Genomic DNA, 26,335 nt, shown 5'->3' on the forward strand with positions numbered 1-26,335 from the left:
AGTCAGGAGGACCTGAGTTCTAATGTGACCTCATACACTTGATACTTCCTAGCTGTGTGACCCTGGAAAAATCACTTACCCCCAATTGTCTCAGCAAAAAAACAAACAAACAAACCAAAAAAACCCAAAAACAAAAAAATGAATGTACTTGTGTAACCAAAAAAAAAAAAAAAGATAAAAAAATCACTTTGCCCTATTTCTTCAGGCTTTTTTTTTTATCTCCTCTCTTTCACTGCTACAGCAAAATAAGTGATCTATAATCACTACTTCTACTTCCTAATCAATCACCTTCTTACTCTCTTTAACCCTTGTAGTGTGTCTACTCTACTGAAATTGCTTGCTTAAAGTTACAAATAATCTCTTAAATAATAAGTATATTAGCCTTTTCTCCATCCTCACCATCACTGACCTCAGTAGGATTTGACATTGTCAACCACCTCCTCCTACTAGATTTTATCCCTTTTCTTACTTTTTGTCACAGTACTCTCTTCTGGCTCTCTTACTTGTTTGGCCACATCTCAGTATACTATGTCAGTCCATCATCCATCTCCTACCCTATAAGCATATGTGATACTTAGGGATCTGTCCTAGGTCTTTTTTTTTTTTTTTTTTGCTGTTCTTTTTCCCATAATGATCTCATATATTCTCATGGGTTCAATTATTAAATCTATGCAAATAACCCCTAATGTGTGTTTAAAAAATTAATAAACATGTATAACCAGAAAAAATAAAATAAAAATTTTCATAACAAAGAAATAAGCAGTCTGATTTCAGAAAAACCTGGAATGACTTACATGAACTAATGCATTTTAAATGAAAAGAACAAAGGAGAACATTGTATATAGTACAGTAATCTTATTTGAAGAACTATGAATGGCTTAGCTATTCTCAGCAATACAATGATCCAAAATAATCTTAAAAGTCTGCTCTTTTTGTTGTGGCAAGGAACTAGAAATTGAGTGGATGCTCATCAATTGCAGAATGGCTGAATAAATTATGGTATATGAATGTAATGGAATGCTATTGTTCTATAAAAAATGATGAACCGGCTGACTTCAGAAAAGCATGGAAAGATTTAAATGAACTGATTCTGAGTGAGATAAGCAGAAACAGGAGAACATTGTACCCAGTAACAGCAAGATAATGTGATGATCAACTATGACAGACTAAGCTCTTCTCAACAATAGAATGATCTAGGACACTTCCAATAGATTTTGGATAGAAAATGCCATCTGTATCCAGAGAAAAGGAACTATGAATATTGAATGCAAAATGAAGGATACTATTTTCATCTTGTTTTTTCTTTCTTGTGTTTTTTCCTTTTGTTTTGATTTTTCTTTCCCAATATCACTAATATGAAAATATGTTTTAAATGATTACACATATATAACCTATAACAGATTGCTTGTTGTCTTGGAGAGGAGAGAGGGAAGGGAGGGAGGGAGAGAAAAAAAAATTGGAACTCAAAATCTTACAAAAGTGAAAGTTTTTTCTTTTTTTTATTGTTTTCTCTTTTTCTGGTTATACATGTATATTAATTTTTTAAATACACTTTTCTTTCTAAATCATGTTGGGAAAGAAAAATCAGAATAAAAGGAAAAAACCATGAGAAAAAAAAACAGAAAAAAGTGAACATAACATGAATTGATTTACATTCAATCTCCATAGTTCTCTTTCAAGATGCAGATGGCGTTTACTATCCAAAATTTATTGAGATTGCCTTGGATCACTGAACTGCTGAGAAGAACCAATCTTTCATAGTTGATCATTGTACAATCTTGCTGCTACTGTGTACAATGTATTTCTGATTCTGCTTATTTTGTTCAGCATCAGTTCATGTAAATCTTTCCAGGCCTTTTAAAAATCAATTTATTCATCAATTTTTATAGAACAATAATATTCTATTACTTTCTATACCATAACTTATTCAGCTGTGCCTCAATTGATGAGCATTTATTCATTTTCCAATTCTTTGCCATCACAAAAAGAGCTGCTTCAAACATTTTGCATATATGGGTCCTTTTCTATTCTTTACAATTTCCTTGGGATACAAATCCAGTAATGGCACTTCTGAGTCAAATGGCATGCATAGTTTTATAGCCCTTTGGGCATAATTCCAAATTGGTCTCCAGAATGGTTGAATCATTTCAAAACTCCACCAACAATGTGTTAGTGTACCAGTTTTCATATCCCTTCCAACATTTATCATTATCTTTTTCTGTCATTTTAGCCAATCTGAGAATTGTTTTAATTTTCATTTCTCTAATCAATAGTGATTTAGAGTATTTTTCCATATGACTATAAATGGTATTAATTTCATCAACTGAAAATTGTCTGTTTATATCTTTTGATTACTTATCAATTGGGGAATGATATATATTCTTATTTCTTTATATATTTTATATATGAATTCTTTATATATTTTAGAAATAAGACCTTTATCAGAAACACTGGCTGTAAACATTTATCCTAGATTTGTACTTCATTTTTAATCTTGTTCGTGTAAAACCTTTTTAATTTAATGTAATCAAAGTTGTTCTTTTTGCATTTCATAATGTTCTTTAGTTTTTCTTTGATCACAAATTCTTCCCTTTTCCAAAGATCTGATAGGTAAACTATCCCTTGCTCTCCTAATTTGCTTATGGTATCACCCTTTACACCCAAATCACATGCCCATTTTGACCTTAGTTTGGCATGGAATGTGAGACCTACGTCTATGCTGAGTTTCTGGCATAATATTTTCCAGTTTTGACAGCAATTTTTGTAAACTAGTTCTTATCCCAGAAACTGGCATTTTGGGGTTTATCAAATACTAGATTACTGTAGTCATTGATTATTGTGGCATCGTGTGTAACTAATCATTCTATTTCTTACCCAGTACGAAATGGTTTTGATGATTGCTGTTTTATAATATAGTTTTAAGTCTGGTACTGCTGGGCCACTGTTCTTTGTATTTTTTTTTTCATTAATTTCCTGGATATTCTTGCCTTTTTGTTCTTCACAAAAGTGAATGTTGAAAACTATACATATAATTGAAAAAAATAAAATGCCAAATAGACAAGTGGAGAAAAAAAAAAAAGCCCTCCATAAACTGGCTCTAATCTAGCTTTGCAGTCTTATATTTTTATATTATTCCTTTTCATAGTTCCTTGAACTTTGCAAGCCTTTTCCCACCTCCATGAACTTACATAGGCCATTCTCTCTTTGGCCCCCAATTCCTAGAATACATTTTATCCTTATCTCTTTCTCTCAGAATCTTAACTTTACTTCAAAGCTTAGGTTCCGTCTCCTCTGTGAAAAATTTTATTTTTTTGTAGTAAGTTTATTTTTAGTACAAATTGCTTTACGAATCATGTTGGGAGAGAAAATCAGAACAAAATGGAAAAAATAGAAAAAAGAAATGAACAAGGTATGTGTTGATTAAATTCAGTCTCTAGATCTTTTTCTGGATGTAAATAGCATTTTCTGTCCAAAGTCTATTGGAATTTTTTTGGATCATTGAACCGCTGAGAATCAAGCCTTTTATAGTTGATCACTGTATACTCTTGATGTGGAATGGTGGAGGGAGATCTGATGAGGTCAGACCTAGGTTCTAGACACTTTGGCAATTGAGTAAAGAATGGATTAGAATGGAGAGTTAGTTGAGGCAGGAAGACTAATTAGAAGGTTATTCAAATACTGCAGATGAGAAGTGAGAAAAAGCTATTGAATTTTGGTAAGTGTTGCTAACTTTATAGAGAGCATTTTCAATTGAATGATATGATCAGAAACTAGATTGCTAAAAGTTTAAAAGAGAAAAGGAAATAAATCAGCTTTCTCAAGGAATTTAGCTACAAAAGAAAGGATAGATACAGGATGATAGCTAGAGAGAAATGTAAGATTTAGGGAGGATTGTTTTTTTCAAGGATATTGAATATGGTGTGTTTATAGGCATCCAGGAAAGAGCTAGCAGATAGAAAGAGATTAAAAATAAGTGAGGATGGTAGTGGAAAACAATTTTCTGGGAGAAGATTGAAAAGTATGGAATCAAAGATGTATTGGAAGAATTAGCCATAGTAAGTAAAAGCACAATCTTTTTATTTAAGACTGGAAGGAAAAGTATACTGAAGGAAGATGTCTGAGTGATATAAGATGAGGTGAGAAGAAAAAGTAGCTTCCAGCAAATGTCTTCAGTTTTTTTCAGCAAGGTTTTCAACTTGTAGATGACATGCTGGATCCTAACCCTGGGTCTTAGACTAGCTTATGAAAATTACTAACATAATTACATTTCCTAAAATCACTAACATACTATAGTATGTTTAGACTTAATGGGCCTACAGAAGAAACACTTGACCTATAAACTGTTCTTTGAATGCAGGTTAACTGAATTGCTATTTTAATTAACTCTGTTTTGTTGTTGTTTTTGCTGAGGCAATCATGGTTAAGTGACTTTCCCAGGGTCATACAGCTAGGAGGTGTTAAATATCTGAGGCTAGATTTGAACTCAAGTCCTCCTGAATTCCAGGCTGGTGCTCTATCCACTGCACTACCTAGCTGCTCCTTTAACTCTGTTTTTTTTTTTTTTTTTTTTTTTTTTTTTTTAACAGATCCTGTGGTTAAGTTACTGTCTGAAAAAGATTCTGTTTTTAGCAACCTTAGTATTCCCAATATGGTTTAGAGCCAAAATTTTGGTATAAAAGCTTTGTTCCCTTTGACTTGAATTGCCATTTGTTACCCATGCTATTTGACCCATCTGCTTGGAAAAATAAAACTTTAACTTAAGGAGAATCCTGTGCCAATGTTCTTACTCCCACTCCAAACCAAGCATCCTAAGATGCCCAAATGTTAACCAAGGATGTCAGCCAAAAGAAGCAGAGATGGATACTTCCTTGCCCCCCCCACTCTTCTCTTTCCCTTAATCTCATGCTTCAGTCCTCAGAAGAGCCCCTAATTCTCCAAGGGCTACAAGTTGCTTTTACAAGTTTTAGAGGAGACTGACTGCTGTGTTAGTTCAGCTAAAGTAGTCCAACTACCCCAACTTCTCTAGAGAGAACACCTTCTATGATGCCTTCTTTTTCCTTCTTTCAGCATCCTTAGGATGCTGAAGTTTGGAAGGAAGCCATGAGGCATGGAGTAGGAACCTTTAATCCCCAGAGATTACCCTCTGGGCTACTTGCTGAGGAATTGAGAGGAATTTGGGGTATAGCATCTTTAAATGGAAGTACCTAGTTTTTCTCTGCAATATGTTCAGGCCACAATATATCTTAGAAGGTCAAGAGAAATGGCCAGTGAATGAGTCACTTAATTATATTACCATTTTATAAGTGGACTTGTTCTATAAACAGGTAAAAGCCCAAAGAATTTTCCTTTTAACAACTACCTCTGGGTATAGCTTCAGTGGAGAAATAGGTCATGAGAAGATTAGGGTAAACTGAGAAACAAAATTCTAAGCATCAACAACTTATTAAGTTTTTGTTGTGGAGTCATTTTAGTCATTATGATTCCTTTTTGGGGTTTTCCTGGCAAAGGCACTGGAGTAGTTTGCCATTTCCTTTTCCAGATCATTTTACTGGAGAGAAAATGAGGCAAACAGGGCTAAGTGACTTGGCCTCGGATCACACAGATATTAAGTATCTAAAGCCACATTTAAACTCAGGAAAATATGAGTCTTCCAGATTCATTTGCTAGGCATGGGAAAATCACTGCCTTCTGAAGAGTCCTCCAGTTTGGACAACTTCTTTGCAGCTTTCCACTGTTGTTCCTGGTTTTGTAAGCAGAACAAGTCTAATCACCCTAAAAGAATAGTTTTTCAAGTAATTAAGGAAGAATACAAAATAAATTAAATGAAGAATCTGAAGCTTATGGGTTCAAATTACATTTTGCTATTCCCTTGGACAAATAATTTCTCTGTCTGCTCCTTAGTTATTTCATTCACACAGGGGGAAACATGGAAAAAAGTAACTTCATATAAATGTTATGAAGAGCAATTAAATAAACTACACATAAAATCTAGCAGGGCAAAATGTCTTGGTATTACTCCACCACATACCAGTTTCCTTTTGTCAGACAAAATGTACTTTCTTTTGTCATTATGTCTTTTTTTAAGCCTGAAAAGGACGACACGATATAGTTATTACAAAAACATTGGTTCTCTTGGCTGACTTGATCTTTGGAGAATGAAGGATGCAAGAAAGATTTTGCCAGGTAATTCTTTCTCAGTCAAGGCAAAGGATTTTAACATATAGTTGGATTCTTTCAGGGAACATAAACAGTCTTATGGAAAGCAGAGAGCAAGGAAATAGGTTTGTAGCAGCACTGGTCAATTGAGTCTTGAAATTTTATAGCTTTTCTGCATGCTGGAGGACCCTGAGACAATGTTCTGAACTTCAGCAGTAATACAAACTCTGAACTATAATTCTGCTATACGATCTGTATTTTTTTCCAGACTCTGTTGTCCTTCATACCATAGGTGCTTTCTGTCTTCAATGAACATTTCCTTCAGTGAAAATCAGTGAAAAGACAAATAAATCAAACTTTTTGGGCTGGTTCTACTTTGCTATTCTGTCTTTTCCTTTACTTTCTCAGCAGGTTTTGGGATCTTAAAAAAATCTTTTATGTTCTTAAAAGGAAAGGTATATCAGAAGAACTAGTTCAGTAAAATAATGATCAAAAAACTCAAAAAGATAAGAAAGAACTCACTTCATAATAATGAATCATACCATCACCATCCACTGACAATTGTACTAATTCAGGCTGATGATTTTACAGGTTTTGAGCACTTGAGAAGACTTCAGTAAAGAGAGCTCTGATTCTTTTCAATAAGTACTTATTATGTATCCTACTATGTGCAGGATACTGATCAGAATCTGGTGATTCAACGAAGAAAGATGACACTGATCTTGCTTTCAACAATATTACAGTTCAATCTTAACAGGGGAATAGACATGAACATAAATAAAATATAAGTTAGACTGCCTAAGTGAAGAAGAGCTGTAATTGTGGTCTGATTTTAGATCTGAATGATTCCAGGGAAATAAAAACAGTTTTAGTTGTGGGGATCATAGAACGTTTCACAAAGAACTTACTTCTCTCATAAGTGTTAGACTTCCAGCTGTCTACATCTCTACCTGGATATCCAATAGGTATCTCAAATTCAATTGATTAAAACTGAATACAGGAGCTTATCATCTTTTCCCCCAAATCCAGTCTTCATTCTATTTTTGTTAAAAGCACCATCCACTCTCTTGCATTCCAAACTTTAATGATTTATTTTTGCCTTTAACCTTCACTTTGTCCAAAAAGGATCTTTCCAAATCCATCTTGGTATCTATCTCCACCTAATTCACACAGCTACCATTCTAGTACATTGGGCCTTGGTTATCAGTTAAATTTCCTAGAGTCTAGTAATAGCCTATTAGCAGGTTTTCTCATTTCTATTCTCTCATTCCTCTTATTCATGAAACATCCATCATCCTTTCAGTTAATAATGACCTCCCTTTCCACCTCATATTACTATGTAGCAAGGATACGTTTCTCTCAAGTCATTTTGATGAGATCACTGAGTATGGGTCTCTCAGGTTACTGAGTAACAATCTTTCGCATTGGAAGCTTTGGGCTTTAAAATCTGTCAGGGTATAAATTGTCCTACTGGTTGTCTCAGGTCTCTTTGAAAGATATTTAGGAACTTTGATAAAAGAAAGTGACCAACTGTAACCACAGACATCTTATGATGAATCTGACAGTGCGGTTGATGGACTCAAGGTTCAGGAAGTGAAAAGGTTACTATATCCGACCTGATATTTACTTATTAGGAGGGTTTTTTTTTTCTTCTCTGCTTTTAATTGGAGGGAAGGGTTGGTGAGCAGTGATGAAGTAAAAAAAAATACATAAACAATTTTAGAAGTTCACAGAATACAAAGTAGCTCAGAAGGAAGAACAAGCAAGGCTGGGCTAGTTATTAAAGGAACGGGCTTAATTTATTTATACACTTTTTAAAAATCGCTATGGAAGAGGTGGGTTTTATATACACACCTTTTGATGTGTTCTCCCTGGCTTATGTAAATACTTATTTTGCTGGGTGGGAGGGAAAGGGAGAGAAAAAGGGGCAAACAGCTCCTAAAGTCAAGGAAAAAAGGGTTGGACCCCACTCCCCTGCAGCAACAGAAGCTTAGCGAACCACCGCACACCCAGAGCATCACGGGAAGAAGGAACCGGTTTTGGACCTGGGATATGACGTAAGTACCACGTGACAACTTACGCCAATGATTCTCTGCTGCCCGGGAAAGTGCAAATTGGGACACCGAGGAGCACCGAGAGAGATACAGAGAGATCGCTTGAAAAGGCCTGGTGAGTACTCCTTGGGAAGCGTCCTTTCATTAATGTCTACTCAGTGGTTCTGTTAAACGTCAAGGGAGAAGTAATGATTTCTGGAACTAGAAGGATGTTCTTTAGAAAAAACTACAGCTCCCGGCAGGCAACGCGGTGTCTGTCTTTCCGCTGCGCTTGATGGGAAAGATGCTTGTGTTTCACTGGAGGCATCCAGGGGCACAGCTGCCAGCCTGTATCTTTCCCATTCCTTGCTTCCTTTTTCCCCCTTCTTCCCGCCACTGCCGCCCTTTCCCTACGAACATGAACACCGCATTAGTTACAAAATCACAAAATCTCAGCCGGAAGAATGTAATAGTTCCCGGGGCAAAGTTGTTCTTCTACAAAGAAAGGCCCACTGCAACACATGTGATCTGCGATTCTGCTTCTGCAGTGCTTTAAGAGTGGGGGTGGGGCGGAAGAACCTCACGACCCTTCCCTTAATCGGCCCATTACTCTTTTGGACCAGTTTTAATTGTTATTTCTCTTGAAGGCTTAATTCCGCCTCACAAGACTGAATGAAAAAGCATTACTGAGTGATAAAGACTGTGGGACTGTGCTATCTTCTGGAGATGCTAATGCTAAAACCGAACCCAAGAACTAGGGAGCCCCAGTCTAACTGGGGGGGGGACTTCCCCCCGGCGTTCTGCAGCTTCCTCCTGAGACTCTTAGTCCTTCCTTCCCGAACCCAGCAGAACTAGTCGAAATCCCCAGTTAAAGCGCGAGTGAATGGCTTCAGTTAAGTGGGACCTTTGCTGTAGTAAAGATCAGCCGGGCGTGGTTTACGTTCTTATGCTTGAGCTTTTATGTAACACCATCAGCAGAGAGCTGGAGGTCCTAGGTGGAGGTGTAAGGAACCTTGGAGGTCATAGAATGCTAGCCCCCTCCCCCATTTTTGTAGAAACGATTTTGTGGGAGGTCAATGGGGAAGTAAGTAGCAGAATGGATGTAAGCGCCTGCTCCCGGACCACAGTTCCAGCCCTTTTTCCCAGTTCACCACACTGCCAGTCAGGTCTCTGACCGCTTGTGTTTTTCACTTAGACCTGGAGATAGAGCAATAGTGGTCAACGAATGTCTCATTTGGTTGCCGGATATCTCACATTCCGGCTCTGCTATTTACTAATGGTTGACTTGGGACAAATCAATTTCTCATCTGTAAAAGAGGGATAATATTACTGTATACAGCCTGTCTCAGAATTGTTGTGAGGAAAGCCTTTCAAACCCTAAATGCAAAAATCTTAATGTAATTGTAAATGCTCATTATTATTTCTCTGCTCTTTGGGACGCACCCAGCCGCAAAATAAAATAAAAAATTAACATAGAATGCTTTGACTATCTCACACCTAGAGGATGTTAGCAAATTCAAGTTATTGTCATTATTGTTTACAAAAATTTCCTAACTGCTTTCATCAATGTGAACTGAAATGATCAGAAGTCTGGAATGATTTCATGGGATTTTATTTTAATAATAAATATATAGAATTTCAGGAAATTTGGCAATTGTCTTGAAAACAGGTAAATATGCCCAAGATAACATTAAATGGAGTTACAGTGGATTTTCCTTTCCAACCATACAAATGTCAAGAAGATTATATGGCTAAAGTCCTGGAGTGCCTACAAAAGGTAAGACATCTCTTAGGATTTTTCTTTGAGTCACAAGGTCACGTTAAAGCTATGATTCTAAAACTACCTGATTTATTATTTAATTTTTACATATTTGTTTCTTCCTTTTCTCCTTATGTAAGTTTATTTTCTATTTTATTTTAAAAATTTCAAGCCTGGAATATCGGAATGACAAAGAAGAAGTGCTTGATCAGTTAGAAGAGCTGCCAATTTGGTTCCCCTTCACTGTCATTTTAAAATTTATTTTTCTTGGTATCTTTTGTTATTTTTACATCTCCTTTATTTTTAAATGTATCTTTCTTCCCTTTCCTTCCCCTGCCCAGCGTGAACTCCCTTGTAAACAAACACAGCACAACAGTCCTGTGGATATGCAATATTTCATACTTGTAGTCATAGGATCTTAATTCTGTAGCTGGAAAGAACTTCAGAAGTTCATCTAGACCTATCCCAAATCCCCACTTCTGTAATGACTCATTCAATCTATAAGGTGGAAGATCCATTTTTTTCAACTCTTTGCTGCTTTCTTCATTTCCCCTCCTTTCTTATTTTAAAGTAGAATCAAGATAGTATTTTCTGTATTCTTGCCATTAAATTCAGTTCAACAAATATTTATTCCTGTCTTTTCTCTCCTTTCTATTTTGTAGTATGAATTGGCTATCTTTGACTATTTGTACTTTTTATTTATTTTAAATTTTATCCTATTTTTCACTGAAACTTTAAAATTTTCATATTTCTTTTCAAATATTTCCATCCTTGTCCTTAACTTATTGAGCCATCTTTTTAGGACAGATTCAAAAAGAAATGGGGGATTGGGAGGGGAAAGAAAACAGTTTAAAATTTTAAACAATTTTAAAATTAAAATTAAAATGTTGGACAGATTTTGAAATATTCTTTTTCCATAATTCTGGATTTATTCTGGTTATGATGCTGGAGCTAAGATTCCTGTGTGCTGTTCACATCTTGCCTATGTGAACAGCACACAGGAATGTCAGGTAAGCCAGGTTTTTTCTAACAAATTTGGATATATTTCAAACCCAGCTAAGTTCATAGATTTTGCAGAGCTGCATTATTAGCTTCTCATTGAACATAACAATTAAAAGCATTCATGTAGGAGATTTATATTTAGGCTTTCAGACAAGACAATTTTTTGAAAATCTAAATTCAGAATTGCAAAATTATTTGTAATTTAAGGATGCCCCAGTAAACTTATTTTGCTGTTAATTTTGAGCGGAAATATATTATCACATGTTAGTAATTCAGTGAAAAAAAAGTTAAAATGTTAAAACCAAATTAAGTTGTAGTTTGTGGAACTAGATTGAGAGTTTCAACTTAAATTGTTTACTCAGGATTTTCTTTCTCATGCTGAATCATGAATTGAGTAAATAATAACATTTATTGTTTACTTAGTGTCAAGCACTGTGGATATGTACAGATACTTAAGCAACCAATAGCCCTTTGCTCTTGAAGAGCTTCCATTCTTTTTTTTCTTAAATTTTGTGTTTTTTTATTTTTCCAGTTACATGTAAAAAATTTTATTTTAACATTTGTTTTTAAAACTCTGAGTTGAAGGATTCTTTCCTTTACTCTCTTCCTACCCCAATCTTTATTGAGAGAAAGCAAACAATTCAATATAGGTTATACATGTATAGTCATGCAAAACATTTCCATAATAGTCCATGTTGTGAAAGAAAACTTTAGACCCCCCCCCAAAAAAAAAAATGAGGATAGCATTTTTTATCATCAGTCCTTTTAGAGTTTGTTTTGGATCATTGTTTTGCTGAGAATAGTTATATCATTCACAATTGATCATCTTACAATATTGCTGTTACTTTGTACACAGTACATTACACTTTTTATCAGCTCATAGAAGTTTTTTCAGGTTTTTTCCCCACAGTATCTTGAAGAGCTTACAGTGCAGGCCACAGTGGGGCACTTTGATCCAGAAGGTCACCAGGATGGTGAATGAATAGAGGAGCAGATTGATATTCCCTTAGAAACAGGGGCAGGGTTCTCTTAATATGATTCCCAAATTTTGGGGAAGGGTATGTGTGAAGTAGCTAGGCAGCTGGTGAGATTGTATGGCTGGTTACTAGAGAGTGAAATGAAGCAGGTGCTGATTTTTCCCGAAAGAGGACCATATAAGGCAGTCACCAGTCAGGACAGAAGTTCCAGAGATGAAGAAATTAGGACTTCCTGCATATGATTTCTGGTCTAGGTAACAAAACTATCACTGTTATGGCTAGTACAGGAGATGCTTACAGCTCTAGAAGCCCCAAGTTCATAGACAACATGCTTTAGTAAAAAAATAGTGAATTTGGTTTTAAACCTTGGGCTTCCTATTCTTCCAAGATACTTATGTGACTGTGGACAAGTCACCTAACCTCACCTAACCTGAATTTCGTTTGTAAAATGAATATCTATTCCTATTGTGAGGAATATGTTTTGTAAACCTTTAAGTGTCATAAGCCATGAGTTATTGAGTGATTCAGATACTAATCTAGTTCTGCTGAACTTTTGAGGCTAATAAAGGACCAATGTAGCCCTTTGACTTGATCTTTTTGTCTTTCTTTCATTTCCCTGATTTTCAGAAGGTAAATGGAATTCTTGAGAGCCCTACAGGAACAGGGAAGACTCTTTGCCTTCTTTGTACAACTCTGGCTTGGCGGGAGCACTTTAAAGACACAATCACTGCCCGAAAGATCACTGAGAGGATGCAAGGGGTAGAACTCTTTCCTGATAGACCAATGTCATCATGGGGGAATTCTGCCACAGATGGAGATACCACAGGTACAACCTCCTCTTTTCTCCACTACCTTCTGACATCTGATAGCCCAGACTAGAGAAGAAATGAACGAGATTCAAGACTGAGATGCTTGTTCTCTCATTTTCTATCCTTTGAATTCAGGTTTTCCTGACTTCAAGGATAGTACATGATTATTTCACCTACCTAACTGCCTCTGTTTTTTGAATAAAAGGAATGTGAGAATATTTGTGACTGTCTCATTTCTCACTACCCGTTCTGAATTTAAACCTGGGGTTAGAACCTTTTCTTTTATGGCAATGAATCTACTTATTTCATTTCTAGTAGATTATCTTAGGTTGTAAAATTCTCCACTGGCTATGGGGGGAGGGAGTTGTTATTTGAATGCTAATTTTGCTAAATAAAAAAATAATAAAATAAAATAAAAGTGTTGTCTTTAGGCTATTCTTCATGTAATTATTTTATTTTTGCCTCCTCTGCCTCAATTCCACAATTTGTCAGCCTACTATACAGATATTCCGAAGATCATTTATGCCTCCAGAACCCATTCTCAGCTCTCTCAGGTCATTAGTGAGTTAAGAAGCACCACTTACAGGTAGGTATATGATAAAAATAGACTTTTGTAGAAGAGAAGATCTTACTGTCTAAAGAGTTAAAGCATTATAATTAGTTCCCAGAGATAAAGGAATTTTTAATGTTTTTAAATTCAGCATTGCATGCCATTTTCTTTTGAGAAATAATTTTGTTTTGGGATTGTATGCATTGCACTTTCTCTTCTTGTTCATCTTAATTCATCTCCCCTGAACTAGAGGACTAGCCTAATTTAGCTGCCTTTATTTTCTTTAATGGGTTGAAAGTTTGGAGTCAAGATTAATGCCTGGCATTGTGTTTCAATATACTTTCTCATATTAGGAGTAAGTCGGAACTCAGATATTTAGATCAGGTTTCAACATGCATGTTCAAGGTGAGACCTAGTAAAGACCTTAGATTAAAAAGGCCAAAGTCTTCCACTGCTTCCAGGACCATCTCCAATCATCTTGATCTCTATCTTGTCACTAGAGCCCAGATGGCTCTGGAGGAGAAAATGAGGCTAGTGACTTTGCCCAGCTCATCTTCTCTTAAATCCTATTCACTTATGTGCCATGGATAAAACCTCTCTAATGTCATGGTCTTCTTAGAGAAGAAAGGACAAACAACATCCTTTGCATACTTCCATGGTCCCAATCTTGCTTGTAGTTCTCTGACTCCTTCACCACTTGAAGCAGAATAAGTCTGTTGTACTCTGAGGACTTGAGGGAATAGCTCTCTGCAAAGCTTATTAAATGAAGATATGGTAGAGATTTTGATTAGAACTCACATAGGATGATTCATTTATCTGTCTTTGATCTCCTTTCTCTTATTAGACTCTTAAAGTGAAGTCATTATTGTGTGACTCTTGAGTATCATGTTTTCCTCTCTGTTTCCTCACCTCCCTCTACTCAGCTTAAGAAATCTTTTTAATCTACCTGACTCTTCTTCCTATAACAAAATTATTTGGATTAATTGAAGATCCAGGGTAGCCCATTTAAGATAGAAGCTTACTCAGTAATTGCTTGTAAATAACAACCATTCCAAAATAACTTTTAAAAACATTAAAAATTTTTATTCTAAATGGTCAGCGCCACAGCACAACAGAAGACTGAGTGGCCCAGAAGTAATCTCTGTGGATATAGGACTGCCCTGTGGATGGGATCCTGGCCATATTGAGATAGCTTCGTAATGGGTGACAGCTCTTTCGCTGGTTGGCTGTGTGTGTGACCTCACAAGCCCTTTATAAGCCCATTGCAGACAGCAGCCGCTCTCTTTAACCTGGCTCCCTAGCCTGGGGTAGCCAAGCCAAGCTGATGGATAGCCAAGAGGTAAGGAGTTTGGTAGTGAACATGTGGGTCTTCAGACCAAGTGTTCACTAGGGAACTGACAAGTCAGGGCAGTAAGTCAGGGTATTATGTGAGTAGATATAATAAAGGCTTTTAAGATTACACGTGGCTGTTCTTGAGCACGCTACCGGTTATTAAACTATAGATTCAAGAAATCATGGCCAGAGACCTTTGAAGGCCTCAGAAGAGACGAGCCGGGTAGAGTTGACACTGCAAAGGTCAGTGGTCAAAAGTACTCTGTTGGGCCTAGGACAGACTAGTAATTGTAACTGCCAGGAAGGCATGTTACACTAGGGTAACCCATTTAAGATAGATGAAGCCTACTCAGTGATTGCTTGTAAATAATAACCATTCCAAAATAACTTTTAAAAACATTAAAAATTTTTATTCTATATTACTATATTAAATTGGCTTTTTTATGAATTGTAGAACCCCAAAAATGTACTGTACTTGCAACTTCACATCTCTCTTATGCAGTTTGCTTTTCTTTTTGAGTACCTAGTAAATTCAGCCTAAGACTTTCAAAGCTATACTGCCCATCTCTGCTTTTTTTTGTCTTCCTTCTATACCTTTATAGCTTGCTGGCCTCTCTATGCCTGTTCTCTGCATGTGTCCAATTTCTGTCTGAGCTATGTGTTTTGTGGACTTTCTTTTTTTTCCCAACTAACTGTACATTATTTTTAAATAGACCAAAGGTGTGTGTACTGGGCTCTAGAGAACAACTCTGCATCAACCCTGAAGTGAGGAAGATAGAAAGTAACCACATACAGGTAGGCACTTGGCATTCCCTTCAAGCCCTTCCAATTTATATGCCCTTTTCATTTGCTTGCAACTCATCAAGAATTCAGCAAGTGTTTTGTTTTTTTTTTTAATGCATATTGGGGACTTTTTTTTATTCTTCTGCTCAGTGGTGTTCCCCTCAACTTAGCTGCCCAAAAAGAAAATCACTCCTTTCTCATTTCCATCTTCCAGCCAGCTTCCAAAGCAATTTTTTCTGAAGGACAGATCTGCCTGGCTTTCTCCCCTCCCTTAATAAATTCCAGCTGTTTCCAATTTATTGCTTTTAGGATCAAGTACAAACTCTTTTGTTTGGCATTTAAAGCCTTTCATGAACTGATTTCAACCTACTTTATTCACTTTATCAGTTGGTAAGCATTTATTGAATACCTGTTATGTGCCAAGTACCATATTAGGCACTGGAGATACATAAAAAAACCCTACCAAAAAGCCTATCTTTACTCTTAAGAGATTCTTTTGGGGAAGACAATCTATACATATCTAAATATACTCAAAAGAAAAAAAAAGTAATTTTGGGATAGAGGTACTAATAATTGGAGGAGGTGAGGAAGGCTTTGGTATAAAAGTTGCTCAGTCAAGCAGAATTTTAAAGGAAAAAAATATTCTAAGAGTAAGGAGAAAAGAGTGTCATTCCAGGCAAAGAGGATGGCCATGGGAACATATAATGGAATGCTGTGTGTGGTCGGACTGTATAGAGTATGGAAAGAGAGGTGTAGTGTACATATAATAAATCTGGAAAGGCAGGTTGGCTCCAGGTTGCAAAAGGCTTTAAAAACCCAACAACATCATTTATGTTTGATCCTAGAAGGCAGTGGATACCTGCTAAAGGTTATGGAGGGGAGAAATGACATGGTCTGACCTGTGCTCAAGAAAGGTCACTTTGGCTGCTCTGGAGGTTAGTGTGAAGTGAGGAAAGAATTATGGTAGGAATCTTTATTAAGTGGCCATAATGATAATTCAGTTAAGAGTTAGTGAAGGAAAAAAACAACAACAACAAAACCACTGTTTAAAAAAAAAATTTCAATAGATGGACATGTGCTAGAGGGAGAGAGAATTTGGAAATCCAAATTTTAAAAAATGTTAAATAAGAATGAGTTTTTTTAAAAAGTTAATGAAAGATTAAACTACAGTGTTATCTGTGTGAATAGTGAGAAGGGTCTAGATGTGAGATAGAAACAATGACATTTAGAAATATGATAATGTGGGGTGAAGAAAAGTGAGGGGTAAGAGATAATGATGAGGTTGTGAATATGGGAAACTGAATGGATGACAAAAATACTTTAGACAAAAATGGGGTAAATTTGGGGAAAGGGTGAATTTGAATAGAAAAATGATGAGTTCTGTTTTGGATATATTGAGCTAGCAATAGATATTGCTACAGATGTAGGCCATCTATTTTGAATTATCCATTAGGCAATTAGTGTTTAAGGCCTGGAGCTCTGGAGAGAGCTTGGATGTGTAGATCTGGAAATCATTTTTAAAGAGATGGTAAATTCATGGGAATTTACGTGATCATCAAGGAAGAGAGTATGACAGAAGGAAGAGGAGAGAGGACCAATGAAGAAGGGAAAAGAAAAGAAACAGGCCAGAGAATTTGGAGTGTACCCACAATTAGTGGGACATGAATGATAATCTAGCAAAGAATACCAAGAGGGACAGTCAGGGAAGAAGGAAGAAACCTAGAAGAGAGTGTCATGACAATTCAAAGAAGGGTATTCAGGAAGAAAGGATCCTCAGTGTGAAATACTATAGAGAGGTCAAGATGAATCTAGATGGAGAGGAGACCATCAGATCTTGTAGATCTGGCCACTATACGGATAAATTAGCATTAGTAAACTGATAATATCAGAAGCCAGATTTCAAAAATTAAGGAAGGAAGTGAGAAGAGTGGAAGCATAGGCTACAACTATCACTAGCAGACATTTCTTGTAGTTTGGCCAAAAAGGGTAAAAACTAAGGGTGATGGTAGCTTTATGGTTAAGTATCGTGACGGCTTTTTAAAAATGGGAAGACTCAGATGTGTATATAGGCAGTAGAAAAGGAACCAGCAGAGAGGGAGAGATTTGAAGATTAGTGGGAGAGTGATATTTAAGGGCACTAGAGATGTCAGAAGAGAATAGGATCAAGTGCACATGTAGTAGCGTCGACTTTCAAGAAAAAGGACCATCCATCATCAGAAATTACAGAAATCAGTAAGGAGAAAATGGAGGATGGATGTCAAAGAGTTTTGATATGAAGAGATGGAGAGAAGAACTTCAAACTAATGGCCTCTTATTTTCTCAGTAAAATATGAAGTGAAATTCTTACCTGAGATTTGGGGTTTGGTATGGAGTTTGGGAAAGAAGGGCAGAAAAGTGATACAATATGTTTGAGGCAAAAAAGTTTGACTGGGGGTAGCTAGGTGGTGCAATGGATAGAGCTCGAGCCCTGAAATCAGGAGGACCTGAGTTCAAATCTAATCTCAGACACTTAACACTTCCTAGCTGTGTGACTCTAGTCAAGTCACTTAACCTCAATTGCCTCAGCCAAAAAAAAAAGTTTGCCTGATCCTTAGGAGTGAGATAGAGAATCACATAGAGAGGATTAAAAGATTGCTTTGCTGCAGTAAGGGTCCAATTGAATTAAGATAACCTAAATTTGTAGGGGTCCCAGATGGTTCTTTGCCAGCTCCATTCAGCCATGTGGGAACTTGAGCATGAGCAACATAAGGGAGAAATAACCTGGGGGTGATGCTTGGCAAGACAGCAATGGCATCATTTAAAGGGAAAGCGATTTGGGAGTAGAATATAGAGTAAAATATAGAATAGAACAGAACTGTATTGATATTGTGAAAGAAGGAAAACAAAATCAAAAGTAGAATTAAGAACCTGGGAAATTCCTGAGGGGCAGAGGGATTGGAGGGTTTGATCAGGATGAAGAATGGGTTTAGGAGGAGTAAGGTATATATGAGAACTGGGAATGATAAGAAATGATGATCAAATAGAAGAGTTTTTGGTTATGGAATTGCAATAGTAGAGGAGGGAGAAACTCTGGGTGTGACCTTTTCTATGTACAGTTGAGGTCTTTTCTAATCCCTGGAGTTATTGGTGCCTCTTCCTTAAAATCAGCTTGTGTGTATTTTGCATAATTTTATGCATCAGGCTTCTTTTGATAGATTGCAAATTTTTTGAAGGCAGGGACTTTTTGTTTTTGTATATTCTAGTAGATAATAAATATTTAATAAATGCTTACTGATCAAGTTTAGATCTCAGTAGCTTTTACTATTTATATTCCTAGTTTTTGAAACTGGATAAAGGTTGAGGTGAGGAACCCATGATCACTTCTCTTCAGCTTTTTCACTTTCTCACAGCTTTCACATGTGAAGATGTGGCTTCACATACCATCAGTGCTGTGATGTGAAGGTATCTCAGGAGAAGTTGTTGTTTCTAGAATCATAGACTGAAATGTCCATACAGAGCTGACCTTAGAATTTTATCTAGTTCAAATGCTTGCTGAAGTCACAGTCTCCTCAGCAGTAGCCAAAGAGCCATCCAGTCTCTGCTGTATGTGCCTTGTGATGGGGAATTCACTTCCTCATAACATAGTCTCCTAACCAATGATTGCTGATGAATAAGCCTCTGATCCAGTGCAGAAATTTTCATTACCAACTGTCTATTGGAACAAGAAAAAAGAAAATTTACCAAAGGAGAGTCAGGAATTATATGAGCAAAATTACAAAACACTTGCCACAAAAATAAAGTCAGATTTAAATAATTGGAAAGACATTCAGTGTTCTTGGATAGGCCGAGCGAATATAATAAAGATGACAATACTCCCCAAACTAATCTATTTATTTAGTGCTATACCAATCATACTCCCAAGAAACTATTTTAATGACCTAGAAAAAATAACAACAAAATTCATATGGAAGAATAAAAGGTCGAGAATTGCAAGGGAACTAATGAAAAAAAAGTCAGAAGAAGGTGGTCTAAGTGTACCTGATTTAAAGCTATATTATAAAGCAACAGTCACCAAAACCATTTGGTATTCGCTAAGAAATAGACTAGTTGATCAGTGGCATAGGTTAGGTTCACAGGGCAAGATAGTGAATAAAAATAGCAATCTAATCTTTGACAAACCCAAAGATCCCAAATTTTGGGATAAGAATTCATTATTTGACAAAAACTGCTGGGAAAACTGGAAATTAGTATGGCAGAAACGAGGCATGGACCCACATTTAACACCACATACTAAGATTAGATCAAAATGGGTCCAAGATTTAGGCATAAAGAACAAAATCATAAATAAATTGGAGGAACATGGGATGGTTTACCTCTCAGACTTGTGGAGGAGGAAGGAGTTTGTGTCCAAGGGAGAACTAGAGACCATTATTGATCACAAAATAGAACATTTTGATTACACCAAATTAAAAAGTTTCTGCACAAACAAAACTAATGCAAACAAGATTAGAAGGGAAGTAACAAATTGGGAAAAAATTTTTACAGTTAAAGGTTCTGATAAAGGCCTCATCTCCAAAATATACAGAGAATTGACTTTAATTTATAAGAAATCAAGCCATTCTCCAATTGATAAATGGTCAAAGGATATGAACAGACAATTTTCAGATGATGAAATTAAAACTATTTCCACTCATATGAAAGAGTGTTCCAAATCACTATTGATCAGAGAAATGCAAATTAAGACAACTCTGAGGTATCATTACACACCTGTCAGATTGGCTAAGATGACAGGAACAAATAACGATGAATGTTAGAGGGGCTGTGGGAAAACTGGGACACTGATGCATTGTTGGTGGAGTTGTGAAAGAATCCAACCATTCTGGAGAGCAATCTGGAATTATGCCCAAAAAGTTATCAAAATGTGCATACCCTTTGACCCAGCCATACTACTACTGGGCTTATACCCCAAGGAACTACTAAAGAAGGGAAAGGGACCTGTATGTGCCAAAATGTTTGTGGCAGCCCTTTTCATAGTGGCTAGAAGCTGGAAGATGAATGGATGTCCATCAATTGGAGAATGGTTGGGTAAACTATGGTATATGAATGTTATGGAATATTATTGTTCTATAAGAAATGACCAACAGGAGAAATACAGAGAGGCTTGGAGAGACTTACATCAACTGATGCTGAGTGAAACGAGCAGAACCAGAAGATCATTATACACTTCAACAATGATACTGTACAAGGATGTATGCTGATGGAAGTGGATTTCTTCAACATAGAGAAGAGCTAATCCAATTCCAATTGATTAATGATGGACAGAACCAGCTACATCCAGAAAAGGGACACTGGGAAATAAATGTAAACTGTTATTTTTACCTTCTGAATCCAATTCTTCCTGTGCAACAAAAAATTCGGTTCTACACACATATATTGTATCTAGAATATACTGTAATATATTTAACATATATAAGACTGCTTGCCATCTGGGGGAGGGGGTTGGGGGAGGAAGGGAAAAAATCTGAATAGAAGTGCAAGGGATAATGTTGTAAAAAATTACCCATGCATATGTACTGTCAAAAAAATGTTATAATTATAAAATAAAATAAAAATTAAAAAAAAAAAAAAAGAAAAGAAAAAAGAAAATTGGGAGTACAGCACTTCAACCAGCTGGTGTCCATTGGAGTTGATTTTTGTCATTTAGATCTTCCATAACAAAACTCTTCTTTTCCCTTTTGGGCACACTGATCCTTCAGATAAGTATACAAATATATTTTATTTTCCAGATCCATGTGTGTCGAAAGAAGGTGTCAACTCACTCATGTCATTTCTACAACAATGTGGAAGGTAAGTGGGAACATCATCAGTTTCTTTGGAAGGGGCATTAAAGAATGATATAATTTCTCCATTTTTTGTTATAAGTAAATGAATTTACATGGCATACTTCCCTTGTAGATGCTCTACTGGATGGAATCAAGTACTAATAGAACAGGATTCTATTTCTGACTCTGACCATAAATATTTGAGCTCATGGGACTTGCCCTTTGGTCACACAGGGACAGTAATCAGAGATGTAACAATGTGTGATTGTTACAACTTTTAATTCTTCAGGGATTCAAATAAATGTTCCAATAGGCCTAAATGTAGATGATGAAAATATTACCATGGTTTAATATCAACATTCCTCTCTCATAATCTAAAGGATAATTCAGAGTCTCTCCCTTGAAGTTTGGCATTCTTTGATTATTTTTCCAATAGATTTAGACTGGCTCCAGCAACCAGAAAATCAGTGAGAAAGTACTTCTAAAACATGGCCTCTAAAACAGTACCATTTCCCAATGATGAATTGAGTATTGTTAACTGGATAGGTTCTAGAGTTAGGCAACCAGTGTTAGTCCTTGGAGTTCAGCATTTTTCATATTGCCTCAATAACAAATGGCCTTGGGTCTCATTCTGTTATGTTAGGAACAATTTTTATATCCTTTGCAAGCTGTGCCATAGGTAAAACTGTCATCTGTATTAATAACAGTGACTCATATTTAAATGGTTTTTTACAAGGGCTAATGGGCAACTGTTATTTACTGTTAGGTAAATAATGCAAATCTTATTTTATAGAAGAAGACACAAACTCTTTTCTAATCTTTTTTTTTTTTTTTTTAATTCATTTTTCCAAATTATCCCCTCCGTCCCTCCACTCCCCCCCCCATGACAGGTAATCCCATACATTTTACATGTGTTACAATATAACCTAGATACAATATATGTGTGTAAATACCATTTTCTTGTTGCACATTAATTATTAGCTTCCGAAGGTATAAGTAACCTGGGTAGATAGACAGTAGTGCTAACAATTTACATTCACTTCCCAGTGTTCCTTCTCTGGGTATAGTTATTTCTGTCCATCATTGATCAACTGGAAGTGAGTTGGATCAAGAAGACACAAACTCATGAGGATGAGGAGACTTTTTAAATAAACTTTTAGCTGGGGAAAAGTCAGTTATCTCACATGAAAAATATTGTGCTGCTTCTCCTCTGCTAGAAAAGATACAAAATTTCCTTTTAATGCCTTGATATTCTACATATAATCCCCAAATGATCATATGTGATTTTCTGTTTGGTGCCTCTGAAATAACCCTCAAATTGTCCATATTTCCAAATACCTAGTTCTTTTGTACAGTGGCAAACTATTTAAGCTATTCCATTGGAGTAGAAGGGCACAAGGGGGAATTATCCAATTGTATAGTCTCCCCAAGAAGGACGAAGTCAGCGTTCTCAAGTCTGGAGCAGCTATACTAAAAGTCCCATTTCTCTTCTTTTAAGGTGCTGTCTCTTATTACCAAAGAAAGTTAATGGTTGCTAAAACTGCATCACATAAAAAATAGTTTTAAAAAGAATATCTATTTGCTATCTTTAGAATTAAATGGTTCTCTCAAATCAACAATATTTATATTTATTTGTTATTTCCTATTACTCTTTGTTGCCAAACTTGTATTCTTAGTGGGCCTGTTTTCACCACTCTCTTGGGGATAAAACCCAATCATGGCAGGTGGCCTCACAAGAGCTAGAACATTAGGAAGGATTCTTCCAATTGTCTTGTTTTCCATTTATTTAATTTTGTAAGCTGTTTTAAATCTTTTAGAAAGTAGAGGGGCAGCTAAGTGGTGCAATGGATAGAATACCAGCCTTGAAGTCAGGAGGACCTGAGGTTAAATCTGGCCTCAGGCACTTAATACTTCCTACTCGTGTGACCTTGGGCAAGTCACTTAACCCAGTTGCCTCAGGGAAAAAAAAAGGAAGGAAGAAAGTAGATAGAATACAAATCCAAATATAGAAAATGTTTTCCCAATTAAAAGCTGGCAATTCTATCACTGGGATCTCTCTTAAGAACCCTGTTATTCTACCCAAAACCTATTAGATTTCAAATGTTCCATTTCTATCTTTGCAAGCTCTTTGGGACCTGAAGAAAGAATTCTGGTACTTCTAGGATTAGTTGAGAGTTTGGATGATTTCTTGGTTAGTGCCTTACTGCCACCATATGGCCTAAGACTTCCTTCTCCTGCTCTGTATCTTTTTGAAAGCAGCCTAGTGTTCTTCATCCTTTCTTCTTCCTGTGTCATTAGAACCACAAAACCACTGGGTCTTTTTTTGTTATTCCACTGTGAATAAATAGGTTAATTGAAGTTATATGTCACTCACTTTGAATAACTGCAATTGTTGCCTGCTTGAGTTCAACAAACATATATCAAGCCCATTTGGGAGCCAATAGTAGGATTACATTGTGATATTTGAATTTTTACTATTACAGACATGGTGGAGGAGGGCCACAGACAGAGAAGCTGCCCATTTTTTCCCATTCAATTTTCATTGTTTTTATGGTAGTTGGGAAACCAGAGTGAATAATTTATTTAATTTCAGTTAATTTATTACACATTTATTAACCATTAGCTATACCTAAAACATAATGAATTAGATGTTGAGGATACAAAGAAAAATATGAATTAATGTTCAAAGAGCTCATATTGCATTGGGAATATATAACACATAATTAGAGAAGTAAATACAAGCTAGTATAAAGAGAAAGAAGCCCTAACTTGGGTGGAGAAGTAGAGGAAAATGACAGGAGGGTTAAGGTTAAGTTACTTCCTGATCATAGGCATTTCACATCATAGTGCTGAAGTAATCTAAGATGCCTGATGGAGGTGTACTTGGCACAGAATAAGCATTTACTAAATGCAGGTTGATTGATTAGAGTACATTTTAAGTTTATACAAATAACAGGGAGGTAGGAGTTAGAATACTGAAAAGGTAAATGGTGAAGGTAACTCTGAATTAAAGGTTTTCAACATGTGCTTTTTTTAATTATATTTTTTTACTTACAAAACATATGCATGGCTAATTTTTTCAACATTGACCCTTACAAAACCTTCTGTTCCAAATTTTCCCCTCCTTCCCCTCACCCTCTCCCCTAGATGGTAGGTAGTCCAATATATTCAACATATACTTATATAAAGGAAGGCCAAGAGGATTCAAGAGTGTACAGTGTTTGTTGGCCTAGTTAATTATAGGATCCAGACCCTAAGGGAAGGGGAAGTAATAAATATTTATTACTAAATTTATTTATTTATTTATTTTGTACTGAATTTATATCTTCTTCTTTTCTTTTCTTTTTTTTTTTTTTCTGAGGCTAAGGTTAAATGACTTGCCCGGGGTCACACTACTAGGAAGTGTTAAGTGTCTGAGACACATAGTAGACACTTAATAAATGTGTATTCATTGATTTATTGTGGAAACAGGAAAATGAAGCCAGAAAGAGTTGTTGTAATAGGAGAAAGGAGGCTAGGGGAAAATTGGAGTTCACAGTGAGATTGAAAAGTAGTAGACTACAGAGAAATAGGCAGGAAAAATGGGTGGGACATTAGGATAACAGAATGCAATTTCAGTCAAGATTATAGTGATGTAATGTTTTGGGTGTTGATGAAGGCTAAGATGGGAGGTGGCCCAGTTAAAGTAAAGAGGGAAATCTTGAGAGTTAAAGAGGTTGATGAATTCAAGCCAGGAAGTGGAAACAGAATAAAGAAGTTTTTACCTTGTCAAGAAAACCCTAAGTTGTAAAGGTTGGGGAACAGGAGGTAGGAATTTACTTGCTATAGGAAACCATTCCAATGGAAAGGACATTCATTGAGGCAATCAGTGAAAGTGATGGGAGGGTTAATGATAATAGTGATTGGGAAGGATATATGGTGGAGATAGTTATAAATCTTTGGCAAAATGCTACTTGCACCTTCATTGTACTTCTACAAACTGATTCTGGTAGAATCATGTGGTAAAGGAGACCAAGCAATTCCCTAGCCACTTCACACCTTTGTGGCAGTGTCTTAGAGCATCCTTCCCTTGTAGCTGCTCCTTCCCCTAACCTCTTCAGGCTTCTAACAGTGATGAGAGGTTCATGGGGCTGGTTTTTTTTTTGTTTTTTTGTTTTTTTGTTTTTTTAAATCTGTGTGGAACTGGATGGTAAGGAGTGAGAGGGGGCAGAATTAGCAGGGATTGAGGAAGCCTACAATCTTAGTCCTCAAGAATAGCCAGTGCTATAGCCTCTATCTTCTGGGATCTTATAACAGAGGTCAGAGAATATGCTTGAGCAGGGATGTCTGAGTCAGGACTTCCTTATTTGGTCTAAACCAGGAGTTCTCAAACTATGGCCCTTGGGCCAGAAGCGGCTTGCTGAGGACCTTTATTCGGCCCACCGCTTTATGGCAAATGGGCTGAAGGGTGGAGACAGAGTGTGAGTTTTTATTTTTACTATAGTCCAGCCCTCCCACAGTTTGAGGGACAGTGAACTGGGCCCCTATTTTAAAAGTTTGAGGACCACTGGTCTAAACAGTGGTTGCTCTGCCCACCTACTTTGGCCTTTAGTAGTGAAGAATGAGGTCTGAAGGCTCTCTCCATGAGTTTAACCAGTATTTAAAACCTATTAATCTAAATCATTGTTTCCAGCCTTTTTATGTTATTCCTTTAGAGTTGTCGGGATGCACTAGAATGCATTCTCTTCCTTACTCCTTCTTCAGTACTTTCCCACACACACACATACAGCTACTATCTTTCTTCTTTCCCACAAAAATTGTGCAACCCTGGCAGCACTAGTGCCACCTAGGCCAGCCCAGTAGGAGGAAATTTCAGGTGAGCAAAGGGAAACCCCTATGCAACATGTGTCAAGGGTATCCTTGATAAGGATTGGTTGGGAAGCTCCTTCTCTCTCCTCCCTTCCTTAATTCTCTTCTACTCATCTAAACCACATGGTTCATGGTAGAAATATAAAAGACCAGTGATGTATAAGAAAGAAGAAAACATCATAAGAAAATCATAGGAGGGAGAAACAAAGAAGCTGGAATCCCCAGGGAATGCTTTTCCTGGTTGAGTGTTGACAGTTCTCAAAAGGATGCTAACAGTTTTTGATA

The 26,335-nt window shown here is 36.5% G+C and overlaps 1 protein-coding gene across 4 annotated transcripts in view; it reads left to right on the forward strand.

Annotated features, from left to right (window-relative positions):
• The first annotated feature begins 8,221 nt into the window (after positions 1–8,221).
• Positions 8,222–26,335, forward strand: part of RTEL1 (regulator of telomere elongation helicase 1) — a 99,467-nt gene continuing 81,353 nt past the window's right edge. For all 4 annotated transcript variants that reach the window (XM_074288866.1, XM_074288869.1, XM_074288868.1 and 1 more), the window contains exons 1-6: positions 8,222–8,325; positions 9,859–9,966; positions 12,555–12,753; positions 13,229–13,322; positions 15,332–15,413; positions 21,167–21,227. In XM_074288866.1, the coding sequence (XP_074144967.1) occupies positions 9,865–9,966; positions 12,555–12,753; positions 13,229–13,322; positions 15,332–15,413; positions 21,167–21,227 (538 nt within the window). In that variant the 5' untranslated portion in view covers positions 8,222–8,325; positions 9,859–9,864. The remainder of the gene's footprint in view (positions 8,326–9,858; positions 9,967–12,554; positions 12,754–13,228; positions 13,323–15,331; positions 15,414–21,166; positions 21,228–26,335) is intronic.

The sequence above is a fragment of the Sminthopsis crassicaudata genome, chromosome 2 (genome assembly GCF_048593235.1).
Source record: "Sminthopsis crassicaudata isolate SCR6 chromosome 2, ASM4859323v1, whole genome shotgun sequence".
Taxonomy (NCBI): domain Eukaryota; kingdom Metazoa; phylum Chordata; class Mammalia; order Dasyuromorphia; family Dasyuridae; genus Sminthopsis; species Sminthopsis crassicaudata.